Source organism: Sus scrofa, chromosome 8 (assembly GCF_054392235.1).
Source record: "Sus scrofa isolate SSC_HxYL_T2T_F1_AM1 chromosome 8, Sscrofa_HxYL_maternal_Yorkshire_Landrace_v2.0, whole genome shotgun sequence".
NCBI classification, from domain to species: Eukaryota; Metazoa; Chordata; class Mammalia; order Artiodactyla; family Suidae; genus Sus; species Sus scrofa.
In genome coordinates, this window is record NC_139390.1 from 29,960,816 (window position 1) to 29,985,220 (window position 24,405).

General features: G+C 46.2%; 1 protein-coding gene across 22 annotated transcripts in view; it reads left to right on the forward strand.

Moving 5' to 3' along the window:
- Window positions 1-24,405, forward strand: part of KLF3 (KLF transcription factor 3) — a 36,110-nt gene that overhangs the window by 4,480 nt on the left and 7,225 nt on the right. For 2 of the 22 annotated variants that reach the window (XR_014811817.1, XM_084970645.1), the window contains exons 1-5: window positions 4,943-5,194; window positions 5,702-5,756; window positions 10,925-11,020; window positions 17,987-18,479; window positions 19,416-19,566. Coding sequence is in view for 14 of the 22 variants with exons in the window: in XM_084970645.1 (XP_084826771.1) it covers window positions 10,964-11,020; window positions 17,987-18,479; window positions 19,416-19,566 (701 nt within the window). In the remaining 8 variants the exon portion in view is untranslated. 22 annotated transcript variants of the gene reach the window in all.

Here is a 24,405-nt window from a genome sequence, read left to right on the forward strand (position 1 = left end):
CTTATAGGACAAGAGGTCTTTAAACCAAAATCATAAGTAACCCAAATCGAAGCAGTTTTGTTAATTTTTAGTTCCAAAGTTGTAAACAATTCAGTTAGATTGGGTAGCCTGTCTATTTGGCTTAACCCAAATCATTCTGTCCTCCCTATTTGTAGGAAGAGGGAGGTGCTTAATAGAGATGATTAAGAACTAATATATTTCTATCAGGAAGAATTCTACAAGCTTTTAAATGTAAGCTAAACAATTGGGAAGTTCTCCTGTGTGCCTTGGGAAGGATCCCGCCTAGTCTGCAGGGGCTGGGTTGTTGCTGTGGTATGTGTTCAATCCCTGGCCCTGGAACTTCTGCATGCTGTGGGTGTGGCCAAAAAAATTGGGGGAAAATGGTACCTGTCTTATAGTTATTATAATTTCCAAAAAAAAGAGCAGGTGCCAGAGGGTGGGGGGGGGCAGATAATAGTTTCTTCTCTTAACCAGGTAAATCATCATTCCTCCTTCAATTCCATTTAATCTCCATCCTCCACCCCCTTTGTGTGTCCAAATCAATGTTTGTGCTATAAAATGAACAGCTTCCTTAGGTGGTGTTTCTTACTCTCTGTTTTCATACCCAGTTGCGTTTAAGAAAAATAAGTAAATACAAGCAGCCTCATCCCTAAAATGCCAGGAATCACATTATCCTGGAAATTGGGTTTCTTTCCGAAGTGCTTTAGTTACCAATGGTTCTAGCTTTAAAAAAAAAACTACCTGGAGACATAAAACAATCAATATTTGGTTTGCTAATATGTAATACTCCCGTCAGAATTCACGTTGGAGTAAGCTGGAAGGGAAGGGTTGCGATGGTGTTTAGCATTTTCATTTTCAACGCTGATCTGTCCCTTTCTTAGACCCCGTTTCTCATCTGAAGCAGTAAGGCTAGCGCTTGAGACAGGAAACCAGACAGCAGTCTGCCCTGATAAGGGAGAGCATTGTCTAAAGGAGGTAGCCCTGCTCCCCCCACCCCTTCCTTGAAATTTAGTGGTAATAAAAGAGACACAAGGCTGTAGACAGTTTTCTGAACCAGAATTAGGACTATATTCTCCCACAGCAATATATATATATATATGTATATATATATTTTTAAGGATATGTGTGTGTGTGTATGTATCTGTCTCCTTTTAACTGACTCCGAGTTTTTTTCTGAAACGTTAACCACAGTTCAGTGGAACATTAAAAAGAATTATCAGTGTGTTTTATATCTACTGGTCAGAGTATTTAATAATAAGATTCTTTCTCTAGCAAAGCAGGTTCCTAGGGCTATTTGACACTCATGCAGGCTGAATACATTATTAGTTGTCCCATCCAGTGGTTAAAGGGAGCTGGAGACCAACTGTCTTAAGTTCAGTGGCCCTTCAGCCCCTGCATTCCCTGTAACCCTGGGTCCGGCTCCTCCCCTCTTTCCTGAGACAGCCCCCTTCCAGGAGGACCTCGAAGAGCCCAGCTTAACCCAGAACACGCCCGAGATGGTTGCCAGTCTCTGCACGGCCTAGGGATCTCCAGGGATGGCCTGGAGCTGGTCTTAACCGAGATCTGTGGAATTTGGCCAGAACCAGAAGCCATCCAGTGGACACCGAGGTCGGTGCGTTCTACCCTGGAGAGCGACCTGTGCTCAGGTGTGGGGGGTTGTCTTCTTTGGCCCATTCGCTCTTGTTCTCCTAGTTCCTGTTCTCGGAGTCTAATCACTGAAATCCACTCCTTTATCTGTTCTTGACATTTACACCCATGGCACCTTGCAAAGCTTTGCACCCCCAAACCACTTTCATTAGCGTGATCAAGTTCCTGTTCCCCCTAATTCTCCAAACAAAGGGCTTTTTATCCCCCAAGCCTCCCGAGCCAAGTTTTCCTATTTACTTGGCTTTTTAGGTTTTAGAAGATGACTTTCAGGCTGGCTTCACTAGGCCATGGGCAGATTCCTTGTGCGATACCTGGTGGACCGTCACTCCGGGCCCTTGCCCTTCGTGTTATCCTAGCATGTGAGAAGGGTAGCCTGACATCCATCTATTTATTCATCTCCCAAGTATTTATTGAGCACCTACTCATTAGAGCTAATCTCAGATTGCATACAGTCATTATTCTCAGTTATGCCACAGGATGGAGTAGGTCCAGAGTGATCTAATCTGAAAAGTCATTTTGAAATCGTAATTGTGCACTGGAACCTCCCCATGGCACTGCCTCACGTGGGCCAGCGTGGCAGCGCCCGCACCCCACACCCTTGTTGTCACCTGAGGAGTGACCCAGGTGTAAGATGATCCTACCCACAGTGGGCCCCCCAGCACAGTCTGAAGCAGAACAGAAAGAGCCCTGGGTCTGCAGCGGACACACTTCTGTTCTTGGCTGCAGCTCCAACCGGCTCTGCGAATTTGGGCAAGTCATTTCACCTCTGTTCCTCTGTTTCCTCATTTCTAAAATGGGGATGAGGACCTGACCCTTCCACCTTTGTACAGTTATTGTGAGGATTTCCGTATTTACTTGGGTAAAGCTGCCAATTTTTTTTCTGAGCGGTTTTATGGACCAATTGCAGGTGCATTGGCTAGGAAGAATAATAGCCTAATTTGGGGCCTTCAGAATGTGTCTTTTGATGTTGCGTCCAAGCATGCACTCAGAGGGAGAGCAGGGGCCCGTGGGGAGGAGTTGTAAATACACTGCCCCTGGTTCCAGATCCCGGATGGACAGGCATATCTGCAGAAATCTGCATCCTACTCTTGTGTGTTGTCCTCTGCCAGGGGAGGCAGTAGAGTGGCCGGCCAAGTCCACCCACCATCAGCCTTGAAGTCAGACAACTTAAGAGTTAGAACCTCAGCTCTACAGCTTTAACTACTGTGTGATCTTGGGTGGATTACTTTACCTCCCCGGTTTGGTGTTCTCATCAGCGAAATGGGGAGGTGTAGTACCTTCCCACCTCATAGGCATGAAACGACAGAGTCCATGGAAAGAACAGTACCTGGAGATTGCCAGTCATGGAGGTGGTGATAACCAGTAGGAGAACTGTGACATCACTGAGCCCCTGGCTTTTCCTTGGTTGATAGGAGTAACCTTAAAAATAAGGAGTTCCCTGGTGGCTCAGTCGGTTAAGCGCCCAGCATTCTCGTCGCTGTGGCTCAGAGTCACCACTGTGGCATGCGTTCCACCCCTGGCCTGGGAACTTAACCATGCCACAGACATGGCCAAAACAACAACAGAAAACCAGGAGTTCCCTCTCTGTTGCAGTGGGTTAAGCATCTGACCCACAGTGGCTGGAGTGGCTGCAGAGCATCGGATTCTCGCTCCCCAGCCTGGCGCAGGATGTTAGAGGATCCAGCAATGCCATGGCTACAGCATAGGTTACCATCTGGACCTGGGAGCACCTGAGGACAGGGGTGCAGCCAGATTCAATCCCTGGCCCGGGAGCTTCCATATGCCCTGAGTGTTGCCATAAAAACATCCCCCAAAAGCCTAGTGTTTAGTTACACACACTCACCCTCCTTGAAATTGCATCTTTTCTCTTGTCTCCCCCCCTCCCATTTTAGGTTTTAAAACAGAGTAGAGACCTTGTCACTAGACTTATTTAGAAGATCTCTCTGGGCGGGTAATAAAAAACTGAGGGTGATGGTGGTACAGTCTCTGGAGGACCCTGAACAGACAAGGTTCAGGTTGGCAGCAATACCTTTTTTTGAGGAAGTTTGGTTTAATGGGTTTCCTCTAGGTCAGACCCCCTCAGCCCTATGACTTCTTTAAGGGAGGTTTCAAGTGCATTCAGAGGGAAAGTGAAGTGACTGGCACTCCTGTAGGCTGGGTGCTGTCTCATTTGCTCCTTAGACCTGATAAAAAAAAATGTAGTGGAACGCCTGATCTTCTGGGGGGGGAGCAGGGAGGCACCCCTGTCCTCAGGTGCTCCCAGTCCAGATGGTAGTTGGGGCAGAGCCTTTGGGAAGCTGCAAGGCCCAGCCTACCTAGGTAAGAAGGGGTGGCCTCGGCCTTGGATGGACCAGGAGCAATCAGCTGGCTGCACAGAGCGGGGAGGGCCTTGAGCTGGTCTTTGAAGAATTAGGAGGATTTAGATAAGCCGGAAGGGGACGGGCATTCCATGCTGGTTGCCCAGCATCAGGGCCAAAAATGAACAAAGGCCTGGGGGGCGGGAAGGGGAACCAGGGGCAGCCGGCTGGAGGGCCCTGGTGGAGCAGGGGGCAGCAGAGGAAAGGGGGCGCCGCTGAGCATTGGTGCTGGAGCCCGCTCTGCAAGTCCCGGGGTTCCCCTGGGAGGAAGCTTCGGGAGCTTGGCAAAGACCAGCTGAGAAGAGGGCTTTGAGACATGTAGGCTGCCCTGGGGGGGGGGGGGTCAGGATGGCCTGGATGCTCCAGGGACCAGCAGGGGGGAGGTGCCAGTAACACAGCCCCAGGGCACCCAGGGCCTGGCCCGGGGCGGCACTAGTAGAAAGGCAGAGAAAAGTTGGTGAGGAAGGCTTAAAAGATGCCCTCTAGGTTTCCATGGTGAGTGGTCAGAAAGGCAAGTGGGGGGCGGGGCAGGTTTTTGGGGACAGGAGCGAGGAGGAGGATTTGGGTTTGGACACGTTGAATTCATTCTCTTACCAGCTGCGGTTCAAAGTGCTTTTTTGTTTGTTTATTTTTGAAGGGAGAGGGCGATGTTAGCTCAGGGTTCCGTCCACATCCAGAGGCTCTGTGGCTCCGAGATAAACTTTTCATGGAGCATCCTCAGGAGCTGGAGGAAATACCCCCACTTCTTTCTGGCTATTTTCAAGGTTCCAGCCATCTCTGCTCAGGCCGGAATTTCCAGGAACTGGCAGCTGACTGGAGCCAATTGGTCCCTCCCAGCCTCCCACTCCCTGCAGGGTGGGGCCCCATGGGTGGAGGCCCCTTAGGGTGGAGTGGGGTGGGTCTCCAGTGATAGGGCACCCGGAGGAGAGGCGGCAGGCAGTGGCCTCACGCAGCCCTTCTGGATTTGATTATATAACGCTTCACAGAAGAGAATTGTCAGGGCTGAGCAGGCCTTGTAAGACATGTACCCAGCAGGAGTACACATCAGGGGTGTTTTTCAAGCGAGTTGGGGTTGCTGGCCCTCAAAACTAAAAGACAAAATCCGTCAGAGAGCGTGAAGGAGGAAACGGAGGAGGATGTAACCTGCCTGGGGACAATGATTGGGGTTTGCTAAAATTTCTTTCTGAAAGGTGAGGTGTACCAGTAACTAGGTGGCACAGAACTTGAGAGTTTACCTACAGGGTATGGGCTTGGCCTTCCGCACCCCCCCGCCGCCCCCACTCTCCTGGGGCCCCAGTCTGGAAATGTGTAGGGAGTTTGCTTGGTTGTTACCTTTGCACCTGTCCTTATTTACATGCAGAATCAATTGCTTCACTTGGTCTTTCCGAAGCACAGGGTGTGGGCAGAATCTTATCTGAAGCCATGTCCTGTTTGGACAAGTTGGACTGCCTTGGCAACCCTCCATAGGGTGGAGCAGATGGGTGGAGGCAGGAAAGTAAAATTGGGTGGCTTGTTAGCCGAGAGAGGAGAGAGGGCGGATTGTTTGCTCATGGATCATTATATTTAATCTGAAACTAAATAATTAACTTCTTTCCCATTTACAAAACATTTTGATGCAAAATAACTAATTTCTGACGGGCCAGGACTGAGAAATGGACATGGAATTTTTTTTTTTTCTCCTTTCAAACCAACCATAGAAGACTGAGGTAGGAGAAAATGACCAAGTGACATGACAACGAGACACCTCTCCAGGTAGGTGCCAGCCTTGGGCTGTTCCGAAAGCAGGCTCCAACTGAGACATGCCTGCTTCCATCTGTTGCCCAGGCCCTCGTATTTCTGGCCAGGGGAGCTGCCATTAAATGTTCACCTCCTGGGAGCTCTTGGAAGAGTTTGGGCACAGAAGCGAAGAAAGGAAAGTTTCTTTGGAAAGGAAGTTTAGCTACTGGGATGTTGCCTGCCCGCCCTGATCCTCCTTCTGACCACGAATTACACACACTCATACTTTTTATTATTATTATTATTATTATTTGCCTTTTTTCTTTTTTCTCTGAAGTTCCTTTTGGGGGAGGGGGGGTAAGGGGTGGGAGAAGGCACAGGCTTCCTCCTGTGGCTTCCTCCTGTGCCTCCCTTTGGAAGGGTTGAAAAGGGGCACTTCCAGATGGTGTGTTGGGTTTTCTCCTTACACCTGGCTGAGGTCGGCTGGGAAACAGATGTGCTTTGAAGGAGGCAGGTGATCTGGAGCCGCAGGGTTAGGCTGGGCTGGAGGAGAACCCTTTGAGCGCATTAACCAGGAGCTGAGAGGGAGAATGTCAGAAGCAAATCCTGAGAGATTACCCAAGAAACTTTGCTTCAGCTACTCGCATTTCTCTCTCCACACCTCTCTCTGTCCCTCTCTGCATCATGCTTCTAAGGAAGGGGTAGTCATTTATAAGGTCGGTTCTGTAATAAAACGAGCTGTAGCTTCAAGACAAGCTACTTTCAAAGGAGGCTGGCAACCTCCTTAACCTCCTCTGACGTTAAGGCCTGTGTGTATTTCTGAGCTCTTGCAGCTCATTTGAACCCTCATAAAGCAGCTGTCAAGTAGGTCTCGTGGAGGGCTGGAAAGGACCTGGGAGACAGAACTCTATTGCTTCTGAAACTTCATGGAAATGATTCACCAAAGCTTTTGAAGGTAAAAACATGTGGCTGTGCATTTTAGCAAAAATCTGACCCTTATTTTGACATCGGTGAAGCCAGAAGTATAAGTAGAGAGAGTGTGAAGGCAAATCTGTTTCTTCCTTCTGGAGGAAAATTCAGTTGTATTGGCCCTTCCCAGGAGAACACAGTTGGGGAAGATGACATTTGCTCCAGCCATGGAGAATTATTGTGGCAATGGTGATGTTTCTGTATTTTTGCTTTTAGGCAACTTGATAACTTAGAAGGTTTTTGTTTGTTTGTTTTTAACCAGTTTTGCCCTTTTTTTTCCACTTGTAAGTGCAGTTTTGTTATCCCGGGATTGCTAGTTTGGAATGTATGTCTTCTAAGCTAGTTAAACGCAACTAAGAGCTCAGTGTGTTCAATGTTTGGAAAATAGTTGTAAGGAAAAAACGGAACCACATTTGGGGGCCTCCTCATCTCTGAAACCCGCATAAAATGGTAACAGAATTCCTGAGCATGTTTAAAATCCAATAGGTTTAAAGACCCTGACTTTGGCAAACTGAGTTTACTGCCTGGGTCCTAGTCTTTATACCTGTTTTAGTGCGCCACCTACTGGTTCTACTTAAGTCTGCTGTCAGGATTGTGTAGCGATAGATTTTCCACAGCATTTGTAGTTTACTTAGCATTCTTTTAACATGATGATAATAGCCGCAGAGCACTGAGTTGCCCATGCGTAACAAAAGACACTAAGTTTAGGAGCCCCAATTCTTCCAGTGCATGAGTTACTTCCTAGTTATATGAAAGGCCCCTTGGGGACATTGCAGTTATTACTCTGTTCGGATTCCAGACCAGAACCCAAAGACAAGGTCAGTGCTAGCCACAAAAGTGGTTATTCAGAGATGGACACAGTAGGTAGAGTCTAAATGTTTTCTGCAAAGTATAATCAGTCATTTTAGAAGCTACCAAATTGGGAGCAAAGTGCTGTTGTTAAGCATGTGAGTGAAGAGCGAGTTTGGTTCTGTTCATAGTGCTATTTGAATTTTGCAGACTTTTTATTGTCCAGTGGTACATTATTTAGTTAGATGTTTCAAAATAAGGTGTTTTAATTCTGTCATTACTTCTTCATTTATTAGCTGAAATATTGGTATGTGAGAACTCTCCCATCATCAGTGATTGAGTTACTCTTGGAGGTACAGTTCTGGACAAATAAACCCTTACAAGTATTTAATAGAAATGAATGAAGATGTGTTAGAAGCAGGGAGTTCCTGTCATGGCACAGTGGTTAACGAATCCGACTAGGAACCATGAGGCTGCGGGTTTGATCCCTGCCCTTGCTCAGTGGGTCAAGGATCCGGCGTTGCCATGAGCTGTGGTGTAGGTTGCAGACGCGGCTGGGATCCTGCGTTGCTGTGGCTCTGGCATAGGCCGGGGGCTACCGCTCCAATTAGACCCCCTAGCCTGGGAACCTCCCATATGCTGCGGGAGCGGCCCAAGAAATGGCAAAAAGACAAAAAAAAAAAAAAAAAAAAAAAGATGTGTTAGAAGGGATGCTTTATATTGGACACTTTTTTTTCTTCTAAGAGTAGGTCTTTCAGAGCACTGCTTTCCTTAAATTTAACTCAAACATAAAAATTAAAGAACGAAAGGGATTTAATAAATGTCTGTAAATGACACAAGCCGTACCAGGTTAATGTGTAGTTCATTTCTGAATGGGTTCGGTACTCATTGCTATAGGCATTTGCAAAAGTCAGTGAAGGCTTTATGAGCTGAGTGGTGGGGTCAGCATGACCTCTAAGGCCAGGGATCGTAGCAAGGAGACAGACACCTGGCATTGTTCCCGAAGTCAGCCAGTTGAGTGCTGTGGGTATAGTATATCAATCCAAAAATATGTGCATATCCATTGATATGAACGACTTAGGGGGCAAAAGAGCTTGGTTTGTTGGGGGTTTTTTCTATTTTGTCTTAATCTCATTTGATTTCTATAAAAATCTTGAAGGTACATGTTTTAGGAAGTAGGTAAAGGAGGTCCGCTCTGCATTTCACATGTGAAAAAGTCTTCCCCACTCCGTGGCAGGGATGGGGTGCAGATCTCCTGCTTGAGTCTCAAGACCAAGGCTCTTTCTTTATACTCCTGAGAATATGGGTGCCTCTCTTGGGGAGGGTTTGCATCAAGACACTGTCTAGTGAAGTGGATGCATCTGTAAGAGTAAATTAAATTTAAAAGGCTCGGGGGAGGGTGGCCAGCCCTGGGTCAAGGCTGCTGAATTATCTGCCCTCATTGATATAAGCAGGCGATCTCACATCTTTTGTTTACAGTCTGCTCTGGGGCCCTGGACAGCAATTCTTAGGCCCATATCCATCTGTACAGCTGCTAGGCTGGGAACTGGTTAATAATAGATCCCAGGACACAAAAGGGGTTTTCATCCTTCATTATGAAATCATCCATTTTTCACTGGCTGTGGGTCTGTTCTTGCTGGGATACAGAAGAGGGTGGCAGCACCATTGATTTGAGCAGCCTGGTATCAGATTGCGTTCGTAGATTATAATACGCCCTGTGATGTAGGAAGATAGAATTTTGAAGGCAGGGCCTTCTCTTGCGCTCATGATGATGCTCACGTGTTGTCATGAGACCCAGGGCAGTGTGTCTTCAACAGAGCAGGGAGGCCCAAGAACTACACAGTATTGCTTTTATAATTGTGCGTTTACCCCCTAGCGCTCATTGCAGGATTGCTACCATGGAGGTGGGGATGAGGAGTTTAAACGCGGAAATACGGGAAGTAATCTAGCCCTAGGGATTTCTAGACCTTTCTCAGGTAGAACTCAGTCTCGAAGTTGTTCATTTTCCCACCCAAACCAAAGTCATCGTTAACAACCTCACTTCTCACCAAGGTGCTGGACACGTCAACCAAATTTGAATAGAGGAGGTAAACCCAGGAGCAAGGTGTTGAAGCTCTGGGTAGCACACGGGCAGGGATTCCGTGACCAATGAGATGCGGCTGAATGTTCAGCACGGGGCATATTTTGTCGTGTGAGGAGCAGTGGGTTTGATGTGCATTAGCGCTAGCAGCGAAACTAGTCCAGAACATAGGAGAAAAGGGGTAACACGAGCATAACACAAGAAGAGAAAGACCAAACGGGAGCAGAATGGACAGTTTCTTTGCAAGCTCAAGCTTGGCTTATTTCCTAATGAGGAGAAATTGGAGTGAACACAAGCTAATAGCCTGACTATATACACAGTGCTTAGAAGACAGTAAGAGGTGGAAGGGGGAGCTCAAGACCTGCGTGTAGGCATTTCGCAAGAGAGGAAACGTCCATGCTAAATAAAGAAGAAAACAATGCATCGTTAATAATTCAATCAATGCGGAATAAAAAGAGTTCGCCATTTTGATATGAACAGAGTGGCAATGTCTTGAGGGGTTTTTTTCTTTAATGATAACACACATGGCGGGTAGAAACGTTGGGAAGCGGGTTCTATCTTATGGATGGAAATGATAGAGTATCTGCTGGATGATACAGCAAATGCTTGGGGAAATGTGCGTGCTTCTCACTCAAGAATTCCCCTTGACACAATTGATCCTAAAAGGTCATGAGGGATGTACGGGAGGATATACGTGTCAAGACGCTCACTGCTCTCTGTCCTGGTGAAACTTTGGAAGCAAACCTGAGTGCCCCATAAAAGGAATGTTTAAAAATCTGATGGGTTCACACAGTGGCGCTGGATTTGATGGTGTGGAACCACACGTAACTGAAAAAGAAACGGTTTCCCAGGAAATCATCAAGCGAACTTATGGGAACCATATACCATGCATGCTAAAATCTATTTAAAAAGAAGGTTTGGAGGAATAAGAAGAAAAATATTCACGATAGTTAGTTCTAGGTTGTCTTCTGCCTGCCTGTTTTTGTTTTGTTTTGTTTTCCTGATTTTTCTGAAATGAGCATAAGAGGGAAAGAAAAGGTATTTCCCTCTTCCCGTTGAGCTGCACCTACTCTTCAGCAAGCTTAGCTGCTCAGCAGGGGCTGTACCTATTGTTCCAGAAACGTCGGAGTTTACGTATTTGAGTTAGAAATGGCAGTTGGCTTTCACATGGTTATGACCATGGAATCTGGTGTAAATTATATAAAATGGTATCTTTCACAGGCAAGGGGAACAAGTTCCAGCCTCTCCGAGGGCAGAGAAGAAGAAGGAATGGAGAAGGGGAGTGAGAAATGGTCTATTTTATTTTTACTAGTTTATGTTGAAAGTAACTTCAAGACTTAGACAGACACCTTGTTTTGTTTTCTAGGCCAAACACCCGAGCACCCTAGAAAGCATAATTAAAAGAATGCTCATGTTTGACCCAGTCCCTGTCAAGCAAGAGGCCATGGACCCTGTCTCGGTGGTAAGTTTTCCAAAATCGAACCCCTCTTCTTATTTATTCTAAGTGGTCATAACTTGGGGGTGGAGGGTGGGAAGCTCCTTGGACCTTTTGCGTGTAAAAATAGTTAAGAATAAAGTGATTTGCTTAAACTCGTTGCAGCCACATGGAGCTGTGACTGCCAGGTGACTGGGGGAGAAGCTAGCCAAAGAATGAACTTGGCGGCCAGGGTGGAATTTCATTTCCCTGAGAAGAGGGAATTAGGGTCATTGTCTTTTCGACACCCTCGTGCTAAGCTACCCTTCTTGTGAGCTAGGTCCCTGTACATGCTTCTCGGGCCACCGGGGACCAGGTAATTAGGCCAGGTGTTATAAGATAGGGGCAACACCAGTGCTGTGAAGATGGGACATGGGTGACAGCGGAAGTGTCTGACTTCAAAGCTGGTTGAACTTGAGAGGATCTGTCTGGTTTAGTGAACGCAAAATAAGGAACACACTCCCAGCTCTGTCTTGCTCTTTTCTTCCACGGGCTTGGAAGAACACTCACAAGGGGGAGAAAGAAACTTGGCTGGAGCTGGGCATCTGAAGGTTGGTAATGACACGCTTGCAAAAATTAGATCATCCTTATGCGTTGGCTGTGGAGCCTCCTGCCAAAACTGTTTATACAAGACACGGCGGGTCACTCTGAGGCCCTTGGAATGGAGTTGCCATGGAGATTACTAAACGGTGAAGTGTTTACCACTGTGTATAGTGAAAAGTTAAGTCAGAGTGGCTTGAAGGAAATAACATTTACATTCCCCACACGCTAACTGGATAACCATGTATCTGACTAAGAGCAATAAGAACTTTATTAATCAAAAAACTAAATTGATTTCTAGTGTTCTTTGTTTTGTCATGTTCATCAACCTCTTTCCCACAACTATTGTATGATCACATTGGAGGAAAATTAATGTATACAGTGTCTTCATTAATTATATCCATGAACTATGAATAGATTTTTTGGTACTGGAGGATGTGATTATTTCATAAATGATGCAGGACCATTGGTGATGGATTTTACTGTTCAGTTTACTTCCAGTGCTTTTAATCAAGCATGAGAATGTGGCACCAGAGCCTAATTTAAATCTAAAATGAAGTTGGCACCATACAATTGAAGTGCAGGGGCATGCACTGGAAAAAAAAAAAAAAAGGAAATAAAATGAATTCGAAGTAACAGTTGTGCTTGTAATGCTGTAACTTATATGAATACATGGAGTTAAAATATGGAGAAGTATTTTTGTGATTAACCGTCTTTTTCTCCTTCATGCTCTAGTCTGCAACTTCTGATGCTTATAGAATTTAATTAGGTTGTTTCACCAAAAGATAGTTTCAGTCCTTACAACGAAGTTCCCTTTTCTTAATTCGGTGCAGCCTCAGGTAACTCAAACATCTGGGGAATAGGGGCACCATGATGATTTTACATAACAACATTCAAATTTTACCCTTCCCGCCTTCATAGGTGGAGTGTGTAAGACCTGATTTATGGTTCCTTTATTCCTTTTCTCCTTTTTCATTTCTCCTTTGACCTGAACGTTGAGGTCTTTGTTTACTCAAGCCAATGTTCTAAATGTTAAGCAGGAGGCATTCGTAAGAAGATTTGGTTTAATTCTCTATTTGAATAGAATCATTTGAGTGACTTCTCCCCCCCTTTTCTTAAAAAGTGAGAAGAGCAGAAGCAGTCTGCCTCTTTGATATCTTGTTACAGTTGAGAGAAAGTGAGGCAGTGCCATTGCTCTCTTAGATGCCTTCGTGCTGCCTACCCAACCTTGTGCCCCGAGGTAGGTGGTAAGACTCTGGATGGTCCATCCTGTTACGAAGGTGCAGCACTAGGGAGCAGAGTACAGCCTCCCCTCTGCGCCCTGGATTTCTGCTACTTGCTATCAATGCCATGTTGGCAAAACCATCCACAGCTCCCTGAGCCTCCAGTTAATTTTTCCTTATTTGTAAAATTGGATATGATTATTTGTAAAATACGAAATGGCAGGTGTACATAAAATGCACAGTAAAGGACTCGTTCTTGCCCATGCACTACCCGAAAAGCTGAAAATTAAAGGATGTAATTCAGGAAGTGAGAAATAAAGACATTTCTTTATTCTTTCTTATTGTAGTTGTCCAGGAAGCTTACTCTTAAAGAAACTGCTTTTTCTTTTTTTTTTCTTTTCCTTTAATGAAAATTGGCATCTAACAGGCTCCTTACAGATTGAGAAGTGCTTAAAAATCAGTAGCTTCTCTGCCCTGTTCTAACAGAAACTTTTCCTGACTTTGCTGAGCCTGGTAGAAAGAGAGCCTTCTGCTTTCGTTTGCATGCAGGGGCATGGCATTTGCTGTTTCCAGAGAGTTTGTTTATAAATGCTGGGCGCCTTCCTGCACTCGGAACCCCACCCTCAGTATGACGATTCGTTTGACTTGCTATTGCCCTGTCACGGACGGTCACATATTTTTCATTTTAATGAACAGTGAAACAGGGACTCACCCATGTTTCGTGCAGTCGAGCCATGCACTGAAGCCATCTCGGGATGGCAAGCTCACCAAAACTATGTCCCACTAAGTAAGAAGCTAGTAATTCTCACTTTCCTATAAAGTGACAGCATTGGAAAGTTTATCCAGACTTCGTGCCTTTGTCCGCATAGCACTTAAAATCATTTTTTCGAGAACAAAGAACTGGTATCATCCTGAGCCTTGTCGGCAGTAAAACCTGGCTCCCAGAGCACGCGGAGGCCTCCCTTCAGCCACTGCTGGTCGAGCACCTGGGCCAGACCCTCGTCTCCCACTCCAGTGACAGGAAGCCACCAGCGAGGAGGTCTGAACACTTGCATGCATGTTACCACAGGGACAGAACTGTTCTTAATAACGGATCTTCTGGAAAAGTAAACCCATTACCAGCCCTGGTGGGGGTCGGGAGTGGGAGAGACCCCTGCTTCCGTCTTGTCTGCAGGCTGCTCTGTTCCAGCAAAGGGGGCTCCTCCAATAAGCAGTGTGCATGGAGGTGGGGGAGGGGGCTGGATGCCCAGCAGGGGCCAGAGGCATCCTTTCTGCTTCATCCGTACCTGCCTCCCATTCAGATTTCGATGGGGCGGCCACGCTTATTTGCATTGCTTGGTTAGAAGAGAGGAATGGTCTGGAGCCGAGAGGAAGCAACTCCTGACAGGGTGTATCCTCCTGAGGCGCACACCCCAAGCAAGCCGTGTGTGTCAGCCCTTACCCTGTGGAGAACCAGACTGTCGCAAGCTGCTTGCAGTGGCTTATGTGCTCCACCCAAATAATTAAACACTCCTCACAGAAGGTTCTGGTAAACACTGCTGTGAAATTTGCTAGGTAGACAGTTTAAAGAGCCACATTTCTTCACGCTTAAGTGAGGCAGTTGGACTGGAAATAGTTAATAGTGTACTCGGTTCTGTGCCAGGGACCAGCAGACCTCCACTTGTACCCCCAGAGCCTTAGAAACCTCGCGTCCAGTAGGGGGCGGGGGCAATCGCGGGAGGGCAGACTGCCCTGCAAAACTGTGCATAATGTAGAAAACCTCTCTCTACGTGTGGATCTTTCTTTATGGCTTTAGAATCCTGAGACTCCTATTAAATTTGCACATCTGCCAGGTTCTAAACTCCTGCTTTCCTTAAACTCACCCCACAGATTAAAAAAAAAAAAAAAAAAAAAATCCAGCAATGACAGCAATAGAAGTATGTCCTCATTTTGCTTCCTATGTAGCTGCCAATAACTTGGCATTAAAATCTAGGTCACAGGGAGGCCTTTGAAGACTAGGGCTGAAATGAAGGGAGAAGCTACATTTCGGTGAGTAGAAACAATGGACACTGCCTCCCATTTCCTGGAGTTTTTGTTTCTCGTACCAGAACTTTTGCCCTTTAGAAAATTATATCAAGCTGGTTAAACTTTAGAACTAGGAGAACTCTTTTTTCCTCCTATAGTCAGTTACTTCCTTAAACCCTCATTGTACCTACTTTATAATTTTTGTTAGCAAACTTTGTGCCTCTTTTGCTTTTGCCTATTTTAATACTTAAGTTTAAATCTATTTCAAATTCATATTGCTGTATATTTTGGGCCTCTCCCCTTGTAGCGTATCTGATTCTAAAGAAAGGTAGAAATAGTCTTTTCCTCATTTGATCCTTGATGCATAATTCAAAGCTATTTTTAAAAACAACGATTTAGGTATTTTATATCCTCCTGTCCTTATTTTAGTGAAAAATCTCCCCCCCCCCGCCACACATACACACACACACACATACACTTTAATTGCATTTAAACAATTTACCAACTTTTAATGATAATAATGAGTCTTTTTATTCCGTATCTCTGAGTTTGGAGCTGTGCTGTTCCAAGGATAGTCTGTGGCACCTTGGGTCGCTCCCCAGTGATTTGGAACCTGCATCTTAACAAGATTCCCGGGTGAACTTGTGGGCTAAGTAAAGTTTGAGAAGCCTGCAGAGCATCAGAGCCCACTGCAGTGCTCATTTCTCACAGGAGGAAGAGAACGGACCCCTGGGACCATAGTGTGTGCTAAGTTCATCACTTAGGTATCTTGTCAAGTCCAATCTTAATCTTAACCTCACAACCTCCTAGAAGGTGGGAATTGGGTATCGCTTTGACCAGTTTTGCATATCCTCATGGCGCCTGCACTTTTACTATTCATTTGGTAATTTTTCTTGCCTTTTTTGTTTAATAGAACTGCTTTTTAGCATCATAAGGTTCTTTAAAAGGGAACTTGGTATCAAATAAACGCTTAACTCTTCTAAAGCACTGTATGTTCATCATGAGCCATCTATCAAGATCTCTGGTACCCCCTCAGAGAGGTGTGCACCAGACAGCAGGAATCACTGTTCTGAATGGTTATAAAGATGATGATGCTCCAGAGAAAGAAAGGACAGAAGAACAAACACATCTTTTTTTTTTTTTTTGTCTTTTGTCTTTTGTCTTTTTTGCTGTTGTTGTTATTGTTGCTATTTCTTGGGCCGCTCCCGCGGCATATGGAGGTTCCCAGGCTAGGGGTCGAATTGGAGCTGTAGCCACCGGCCTACGCCAGAGCCACAGCAACTCAGAATCCGAGCCGCATCTGCAACCTACACCACAGCTCACGCAACGCCGGATCGTTAACCCACTGAGCAAGGGCAGGGATCGAACCCGCAACCTCATGGTTCCTAGTCGGATTCGTTAACCACTGCGCCACGACGGGAACTCCAAACAAACACATCTTAACAATGACAAACTGACATCAAAATCAGATGTGAGATATGGACTTGCCTGGCCCCTTCCTCTCTGATAACGCTGATGCCCACTGCGCCTGGAGAAGGAACCAGGCATCTGGAATTTTGAAGCAGCACAGGTGATTCTGATGCATAGCCAGGTGGGAGCCACCCGGTGAGGCCCAGAGGGGACAGGGTGTGATCTCAAGAGTAATCGCAGTCAAAACCACAGCTACCTCACAGTTATTTTTAACTCACTAGTGACCACCACAAGATCCGAGGAGGCTCAGAAAAGAATAGTGCGTATAAGCTGTTTAATTATAAGGCCCTGTTGAAGGGTTTTCTTGGTTGTATCATGAGCTCGTGTTGCCTCAGAATCACAGCGTAGGGTTTAGAACTGGAAGAGAAGCATCGGAAGAGAAGCATCGGGTGTTACTTATCACTTTCCCTGTAGGGTATTTAAATACCAGTAATTTTCTGCAGGCGGTCTTGACATGTAATCACTAAAAATTTGTTCCCCTAAATGCCTACAAGAAAATGGCTTATGTTGAGTTTAATTTTTTTTTTTAAGCATTCTACAGCAAAGTTTTTATTATTATTATTATTTTTTAATCTTAGTGAAGGAAGATAAGTCATTTTAGTGCCACGGACAGTACCCATAAAATGCAGTGGGGATTGATTTATATTTACAGCTGGTAAATGAGACTTAGGTTACCTTGATATTTATAAGCGAGCAAGCTACCTGAAGATCCATTAGGTCTGTTGTGGAACAGATCTTAGATGTGGGAGGAAAGAAGCATTTGTCTCTCCTCCAGGCTCATATTAGGTTGTCCTCCAGCATCTTTAGATTGCGGTGGGGTGGTGGGGGTGGCAGGTGTAGGGTAGAGAATGCCAGGCCGCAGCTTGTGTGCAAGTCCCTTCCGGCATCACACGTCATAAATATTTGAGGCATATTCTCCTGGCCTTCTCTCAGAGTTCTGTGTCATCCGCACATTTGGAAATCGTTGTCTTCTACAGCTTCATTCAGACGGTGGATCTGTCCATGGAACATGCTGGGGCCAAGGGCTTAAGTACCCTGGCGTGATCGGCCTTCCATATAGAGGTGTGCAGGGTGACTGGCCATCCCGGTTTGCCTGAGGCGTTTTCCTCGGATGTTGGACTTTTAGGGCTACAGCCAGGACAGTGTGGGGCACACCAGGGCTCTTGGTCACTCTGGGCATGGAGGCCATCCTAAGGCACTATCGTGCAGCTCTGTTTGTCCCTGTTCCACAGAAGGATCCAAGATACGTTGTGTGTCCCTGCTGAGGTGGCAGACACTAAAGTCGGGGAGAGTTTTTTCCGCCAATTGAGAAACCCCATCGGGAAGGTAGCAAGGTTAGCTGGCTTGGCTGGTCCTCGGTGAACCCCAGTGCCACCTCTTAATGATAAAGGCCCATAAGCCTTCTGTTTCATAAGCTGTTTCAGCATTTTACCAGGTATCATCCTCAGCCTTAACACTGGACACAGCCATCATCATCCCAGAATTAAATGCGATGTTTTCCCATGGGACACAGTCCCCACCTTAACCTCAGTGCTTAAGTTTATTATGAGACCACCGCTGCCGTACATTCTTTTAGGCTCAAGCAGATCTCTAAAGCCAAACCGCTTATTAAAGTCCATGTAAGTGAATGTGCCTTGTTGGGTGTTTTCATCTTAATTCACCTTTCAAGCCAATGCCCTTTCCTGCAGTTGACACGCTTCTGTCTCTTTCCCGACAGTCCTACCCGTCGAGTTACATGGAGTCAATAAAGCCCAACAAGTACGGCGTCATCTACTCCACCCCGTTACCGGATAAGTTTTTCCAGACCCCGGAAGGCCTGTCGCACGGGATGCAGATGGAGCCGGTGGACCTCACGGTGAACAAGCGCAGCTCCCCGCCCTCGGCCGGGGGCTCCCCCTCCTCCCTGAAGTTCCAGGCCCCGCACCGGAGAGCCTCGCCCGGGCTGAGCCTGCCCTCGTCCAGCCCGCCGGCCAAGAAGTACTCGCCGCCGCCGCCCCCCGGCGTGCAGCCCTTCAGCGTGCCGCTGTCCATGCCCCCCGTGATGGCCGCGGCGCTGTCCCGGCACGGCGGCATCCGCAGCCCGGGCATCCTGCCGGTCATCCAGCCCGTCGTGGTGCAGCCCGTCCCCTTCATGTACACCAGCCACCTCCAGCAGCCGCTCATGGTCTCCTTGTCGGAGGAGATGGAGAATTCCAGCAGTAGCATGCAAGGTAACCCCCCCTCCCTGCGGCTGAGGCCTTTAGAAGGACCTTGCCCTGAGGGTCTGCCCCGCAGGGTGTGGGGGAGGGAGCACCGGAAGCCTGGGGCCGGGAGCTGCTCTGTGCTGAAAAGGAAACATTCAGAGTCTGCCTAAGGCATTTCCTTTTTCTTTTTAAAGGGTCGATAGCTGGTTGGGCTCCCAAGAACCAGGCCAGCTGTTGAATGCTGTGAAAGAATTCGTTTCACTAAGTCACTGTCAACTTTGGGATAATATGAATCTTGACCTTAGAGTTTGCTTTATTGACTGCCAGCTTGGTGCTTAGGTGCAGAAAGGCATATAAGACATACCTTTAGGAGTCCCCATTGGGTCTGAGTGGGTTAAGGACCAATGCTGTCTCTGTGAGGATGCAGGTTGACCCCTGGCCTTGCTCAGTTGGGTTAAGGATCCCATGCTGCTCCAGGCTGCAGTGTAGATCTCACATGCCGCTCGGATCCAGTGTTGGCTGTGGCTGTGGTGTCAGCTGGCAGCTGCAGCTCTGCTTTCGACTCCTGGCCCAGGAATTTCCATATGCTGCAGATGGGGGCCCTAAAAAGAAAAAGAAAGAAATGCCTTTAGACCTTGTAATAACTAATGGCTGTTAAAAGCCACCTTGTTTACTGACTGGTCAGAAGCAAAGGCCTGGGGTTAAAGGAGATAAACAAAGGTCATAAGGAAGAAATCCTTGGGGGGGCTGATGTCGTAAAAGTCCAGCTTCCTACATACAAAGCTTGCTGGGAAGATAATCTTCAGGAGCAACAGGAGTCCCCCCCAGATTCATGTCGGCTGTCACTGCCAAAGGCGCATAGTCACACACACCAGTGTTATAGCTAGAAGCTGTGCAATAAAGTTTTTAAAGGCTGAATTGGTAAATTGTATATAGAGTGACTTTTCTATTTTTATTTTTTAGTACCTGTAATTGAATCATATGAGAAGCCTATATTACAGAAAAAAATTAAAATAGAACCTGGGATCGAACCACAGAGGACAGATTATTATCCTGAAGAAATGTCACCCCCTTTAATGAACTCAGTGTCCCCCCCGCAAGCCTTGTTGCAAGAGTAAGTATATTGAGGCCTGCCTGGCATTTGCATAGCAGTGTGCTTCTTGGAGCTGGAGCTGGAACAGAAGCACCAGCTTCCAACGCAGGATGTGTTGTGGACTGCCAGGGCTGCCTTGTTGCAGGGGCAGCCGCTGGGCCAGACGGGAAAATCTCTCCAAAAGCAACGTACTCTGTCGCACAGATTACATCATGTTTTCAGTGACTTGGTCAGCAGTGATTTTGCCACTTAACTCCATAAATCATGTTTATCTTGGGTTTTATTTCTCATCCTTCCAGAGGCTGTGTATATAGTTCTCCCACCATCTTTATCCCCGTATCACCCTAGATAGAATTTGGTGTGGTAGAGATTCCACTTAAGTTTGGATCCTGAAACTGTGTCATAGAATCACACATCTTCCTTCCCGTTGCTAGTGCTCCTAAGTGTTTCCGTGATGGAAAATGGCTTGAATCAGAATTTTTCAGGTCAACGTCAAGCACAAGAAAGATAGTTCAGAACCAGGCCTGTGGCAACAGAAAGTTGACTGTGTCACTCAGAGACGCTTGGCATTGAAAGAACTCTTTATTCTCTGGTCTTTTGAATCACGTCTGCCCTAGAGTGTTCTGTGGGCTTTCGAACTGCCATTCCGTAGGAAGTTTACACGGTAGTGGTCAGCATCCAGGCACCTCAACAGTAGCTGGTGTCACACACAGGCAAAATAACATCATGTCTGGGATTTGCCCTCACGATCGAGATCCTCGACTCCTACCAGTGATGGCACTGGGGGCTGTTTGGAGTAGGTGCGAACACGACCTTTGGATCTAACATCTGGGATCGCAGCTCTGCTCGCCACCACACGTATGACCTTGGCTTAGTCACCAAATCTTGTTGCCTCTGTTACCTCTTTATTTTCATTATTGGTTGTAATTATTTTTCTTGTTCTGGTCGTGTCCACATTGGATGTGGTGGCCAGTTTCCGATTACAATGGAAGTGCCACAGTTACTGTCTCCTCAGGGTCCCTTCTGTCATCTTCCTTCCCTTTTCTCCACCCATCCTCTGCCTTACATAGTTCTGTAGCAGAAGGTGAATTCTTTGCTTTTCGAGCAGCGGCTTTCTGAAACTTCAAATATATTCTAGTTGTATCCGCATGCAGCCTAGATAGGGTGCCTTCATAATAGTTCATGGATTAATTGTCATTTGCACCAAACCAGTCCATTTTTTTAGGGGGTGTGGAGGTTGTCATCCATCCCGACAGGTGGAGAAGAGAATGAATCTTCTCAGCCACATCAGCAGGGAGAGTGTCTGGGCGTCTTGTACAATATTCCTTCCGTAATTGCATAGTGCCCCTTCTTCCCCGCCCCCTAAAAGGAACTTTTCTAAGCCTTTTTAAAGGACTTACTTCACTCTCCCAAAACAAGCATGTGAGAGTCAGAGCAAATAGAGAACTGATGAGCCAAGACATAAATAACTCGCCTATAACCACACCAGTTAGCAGCACAGGGGGCCTGGGCTGATCTGCTTCCAGATGCTTGCTCTTCCTGCCATTTTTAGCCCACATCTAGCTGATTGCATCTGCTCCTGCCTTTGAGTGAAAGGAAAAACCAAAATGGATACATCTTATGGGCTGAATTACCTCTTCTTGAGGATGAGGGGCTTCTCTGGCAAGGGAAAGGGCAACATGGCTGGCACTTGTAATTGTTTCTACACAGGTGATGAAAAAGATGCTCTGAAAGCCAACTGCCCACATTTGGGGGGGGGGGTCCATTGAGGAAAGGGGGTTGTTATTCCAAAGTCTAGGTCATTATGAATTACAATGTAACATGTTAACAGAAGAAGACTATTTAAAGACAATGTTTTGTGCTCTGAATGCTGTTGAAAAGAGAACACTTTTTCTCTCTTCCTACTTAAAGTCACAGTCTTTTGATGCTCTCAAGCTCAGTGACTTTCAGTGATGACTGAGTAATGTGCTTATCCTTAATGTTCAGCGACGTGTATTTGGCCTCTCAGAAGACGGAGCAGATTAGCCGCAACGGGGACACGTACTCTCCTCTCACAGATGTGATTAAGTAATGTCTTGGAGTGTGCCCAGTAGCATCCCACATAGGAAACCAGTTAGCCAGGAAAGGATCACTGCAAACCGAGCGCCTGGTACCATTTCAGTGAGGCAGCCCCAATAATTTTTGCCTTGGGAAACCCTTCCTTTATTTACAGGAGCCAACTTTAAAATACAGCCTTGAAATCCATTTGCTTGATCATAGAATTAGAGCGTAAGAATTATGTTGAAAGGCTCTCCAATGTGTATCAGATTCCTTTTGTTATTGATGTGTATGTGTGAAAATATATTCAGAACACAAAAGCTTGAAGATGCAATTTCCCTCCTGCGTTGTGTATGTGAAATTGTAGCAGAGGGAGTGGTTTCACTCAAAACAACGACCAGGTCTCTAACATCTAATAACTGTCTTCTTGGTGGTAATGATCCCAAACAACCTCTTTAAAAATGAGCAGCGAGGAGTCAGGCAGGATGAGTACCATCCCAAGCTCCTGACTTCCAGCCTCAGCCTGCACTGCCATCCGGTTCTCAAGAGATGGGCTGCTGACCCCTCGCAGAGTGATGCTACTTTCCGAGGAAGCTGTTGGCTGGGGTAGAGACTTCCTGATTGGGTGTGGGGACAGCCCCCCAAATTTCAATTTCTAGTTTGAAATTAAACAACTAGAGGGGCAGAGTTGCCAATCTGGGTCTCTGAACCTTGAAATAGGAACAGCTACCATCAGCAGATTGGCGTCGGGAACAGATTCTGCTCTGGGGTGCTTTGTGCAGATTACTCCCGGCAGCCTTCTGAGGTCGGATCATCGTCACCCCCATTTTACAGAGAGCAAGCTGAGGGTCATGGGGATGTCAGTGGCAGAGCTGGAATTTCAGGCTGGAGCGCACAGCCTTTTAGGCTACCTTTTTGGGGGGGAGGTGGGTAACATTTTTCACAAAAGGAGCGACTAGAAAAGCAGTCACAACTGCTGCACAGAAACTGTTAGACAGATTCCCCACCCATAAACTCTGATAACTGGGGGGAGACTCTCAAGTGATCTGGGATTCTCTCCCAGTGTCTCTAGAAGCACGTGAGAGACATTTAACCATTCGGTTTTTTCCCCTCAGCATTTTATTTCCTGAAATTCTCTTAACGAAGGTGAAAATGTTCGTTTGAGGGCCTTACACTTGAAAGTTAAAAATAAACTGGTAACTGTTTTTTCTTTTTATTGAAGATCTTGGGTTAATAGTCGAGCTTTCTAAAAACTCTGTTCATCAGCCTCTCACTTCTCTCTTTTCTCAGCTCTTTGTTTGTACCTTTATATCATTGAAGTCCTTGTTCTTTTTTTCCTCCTCTCACTAGTTCATGTTCACTTTTCTATGTACCTAAACTTGGCTCTTGTATTCTGTTGTATCATCCCTCTAAGCATCAGGGTTGGAAAGTAAAGTGATACTCAAACAGACAGTTTTCTTGGCTAATAGTTAAGTGAGAAATAAATAAGGTCACTTAAGACAAAATGCACCTTTTATTCTCTTCCTAGTCATTGCTTCCAGTGCCTGAAAAAGTTGTTGATGAGGGAAGTGTCTTTACAAATTTCATTTCAGGGACTGTCTTTTGAGTTTTTTTATGTTTTATTATTATTTTTATTCTCTATCTCACAGGATTGTTTACCCTCATCACATTCTTTTTTCCTTTTCATGAGTCTTTTTCCCACCATACACACTTAGATAAAACATTCATACATTATTTGGAACATTTTAAGAACTTTTGACTTAAAAGAAAAAGAAATCTTCTGTTACAGTTAGAGGCCAGCTACATAGGCTTGTAAGGTATCAAGTAATTAGTCATTAGAAAAGCAAATGGACGGATTAGAATTTGTTCTTTTTTTTTTTTTTTTTTTTTTTGCTTTCTTAGGGCCGCACCTTGGCACATGGAGGTTTCCAGGCTAGGGGTCCAATCGGAGCTACAGCTGCTGGTCTACGCCACAGCCACGCCAGATCTGAGCCACGTTTGCAACCTACACCACAGCTCACGGCAACACCAGATCCTTAATCCTGTCACTGAGCAAGGCCAGGGATTGAACCCATGTCATGGTTCCTAGTCGGATTCGTTTCCGCTGTGCCACAAATGGGAACTCCTAGAACTTGTTAATTACCTACATCAGTCAGCAGAGGAAGCCTGAGAAAACTACCAGTTTTCCCCAGCTCTTCCTCATCTGCCTTTTCTCTCCACCAACGTCCTTTCTGAAAAAGAGAAAGTTCTTAGTGTTGAGAAAGTTAAACGTGATTGGATTTGAACTCCCCCCACCCCCACCCACAGTGACGTGCAGGCACAGGAACCAAGAGTCTGAATGTGAGGAATCAGGAAGGCAGGGAGGACCGTGGCCGAATGGCTGGGAGGGAGCCCATCTGTACCCGGAGCCCGGCCAGCCCTGGTGAGGGGCCTTCTATCTGACCACCAGCACTGCTTGTGGTTCTCCCTGCAGGAGGAGGAATAGTGACAGTAAAGGTTTGAGATTGTGAAAAACAGCTGTGCCAGCATTTTTTTTTTTTTTTTTAAGATCAAAATCAAATAGGAATGGAGCCTCTTTAAGAGACTCACCCTCAAAGCCAATTGTGTAAAAGATAAAACGTTGATGCATCCTGTGTGGTGGCCTGAGACTTAGGGATCTTTTATGTTTTCCCCACAAGCACAGTAAGTGGAAACCTGGGCAGCCTGTGAGAAAACACAGCACGGCGTTCACCAGCACTGAGTACCAGCAAATTCTTCTATAGGAAGGCAGATTTTAATTGAGGAAAAGATTCTCTCCTAGCACCTTGCGGCGCCTCCCTCTAG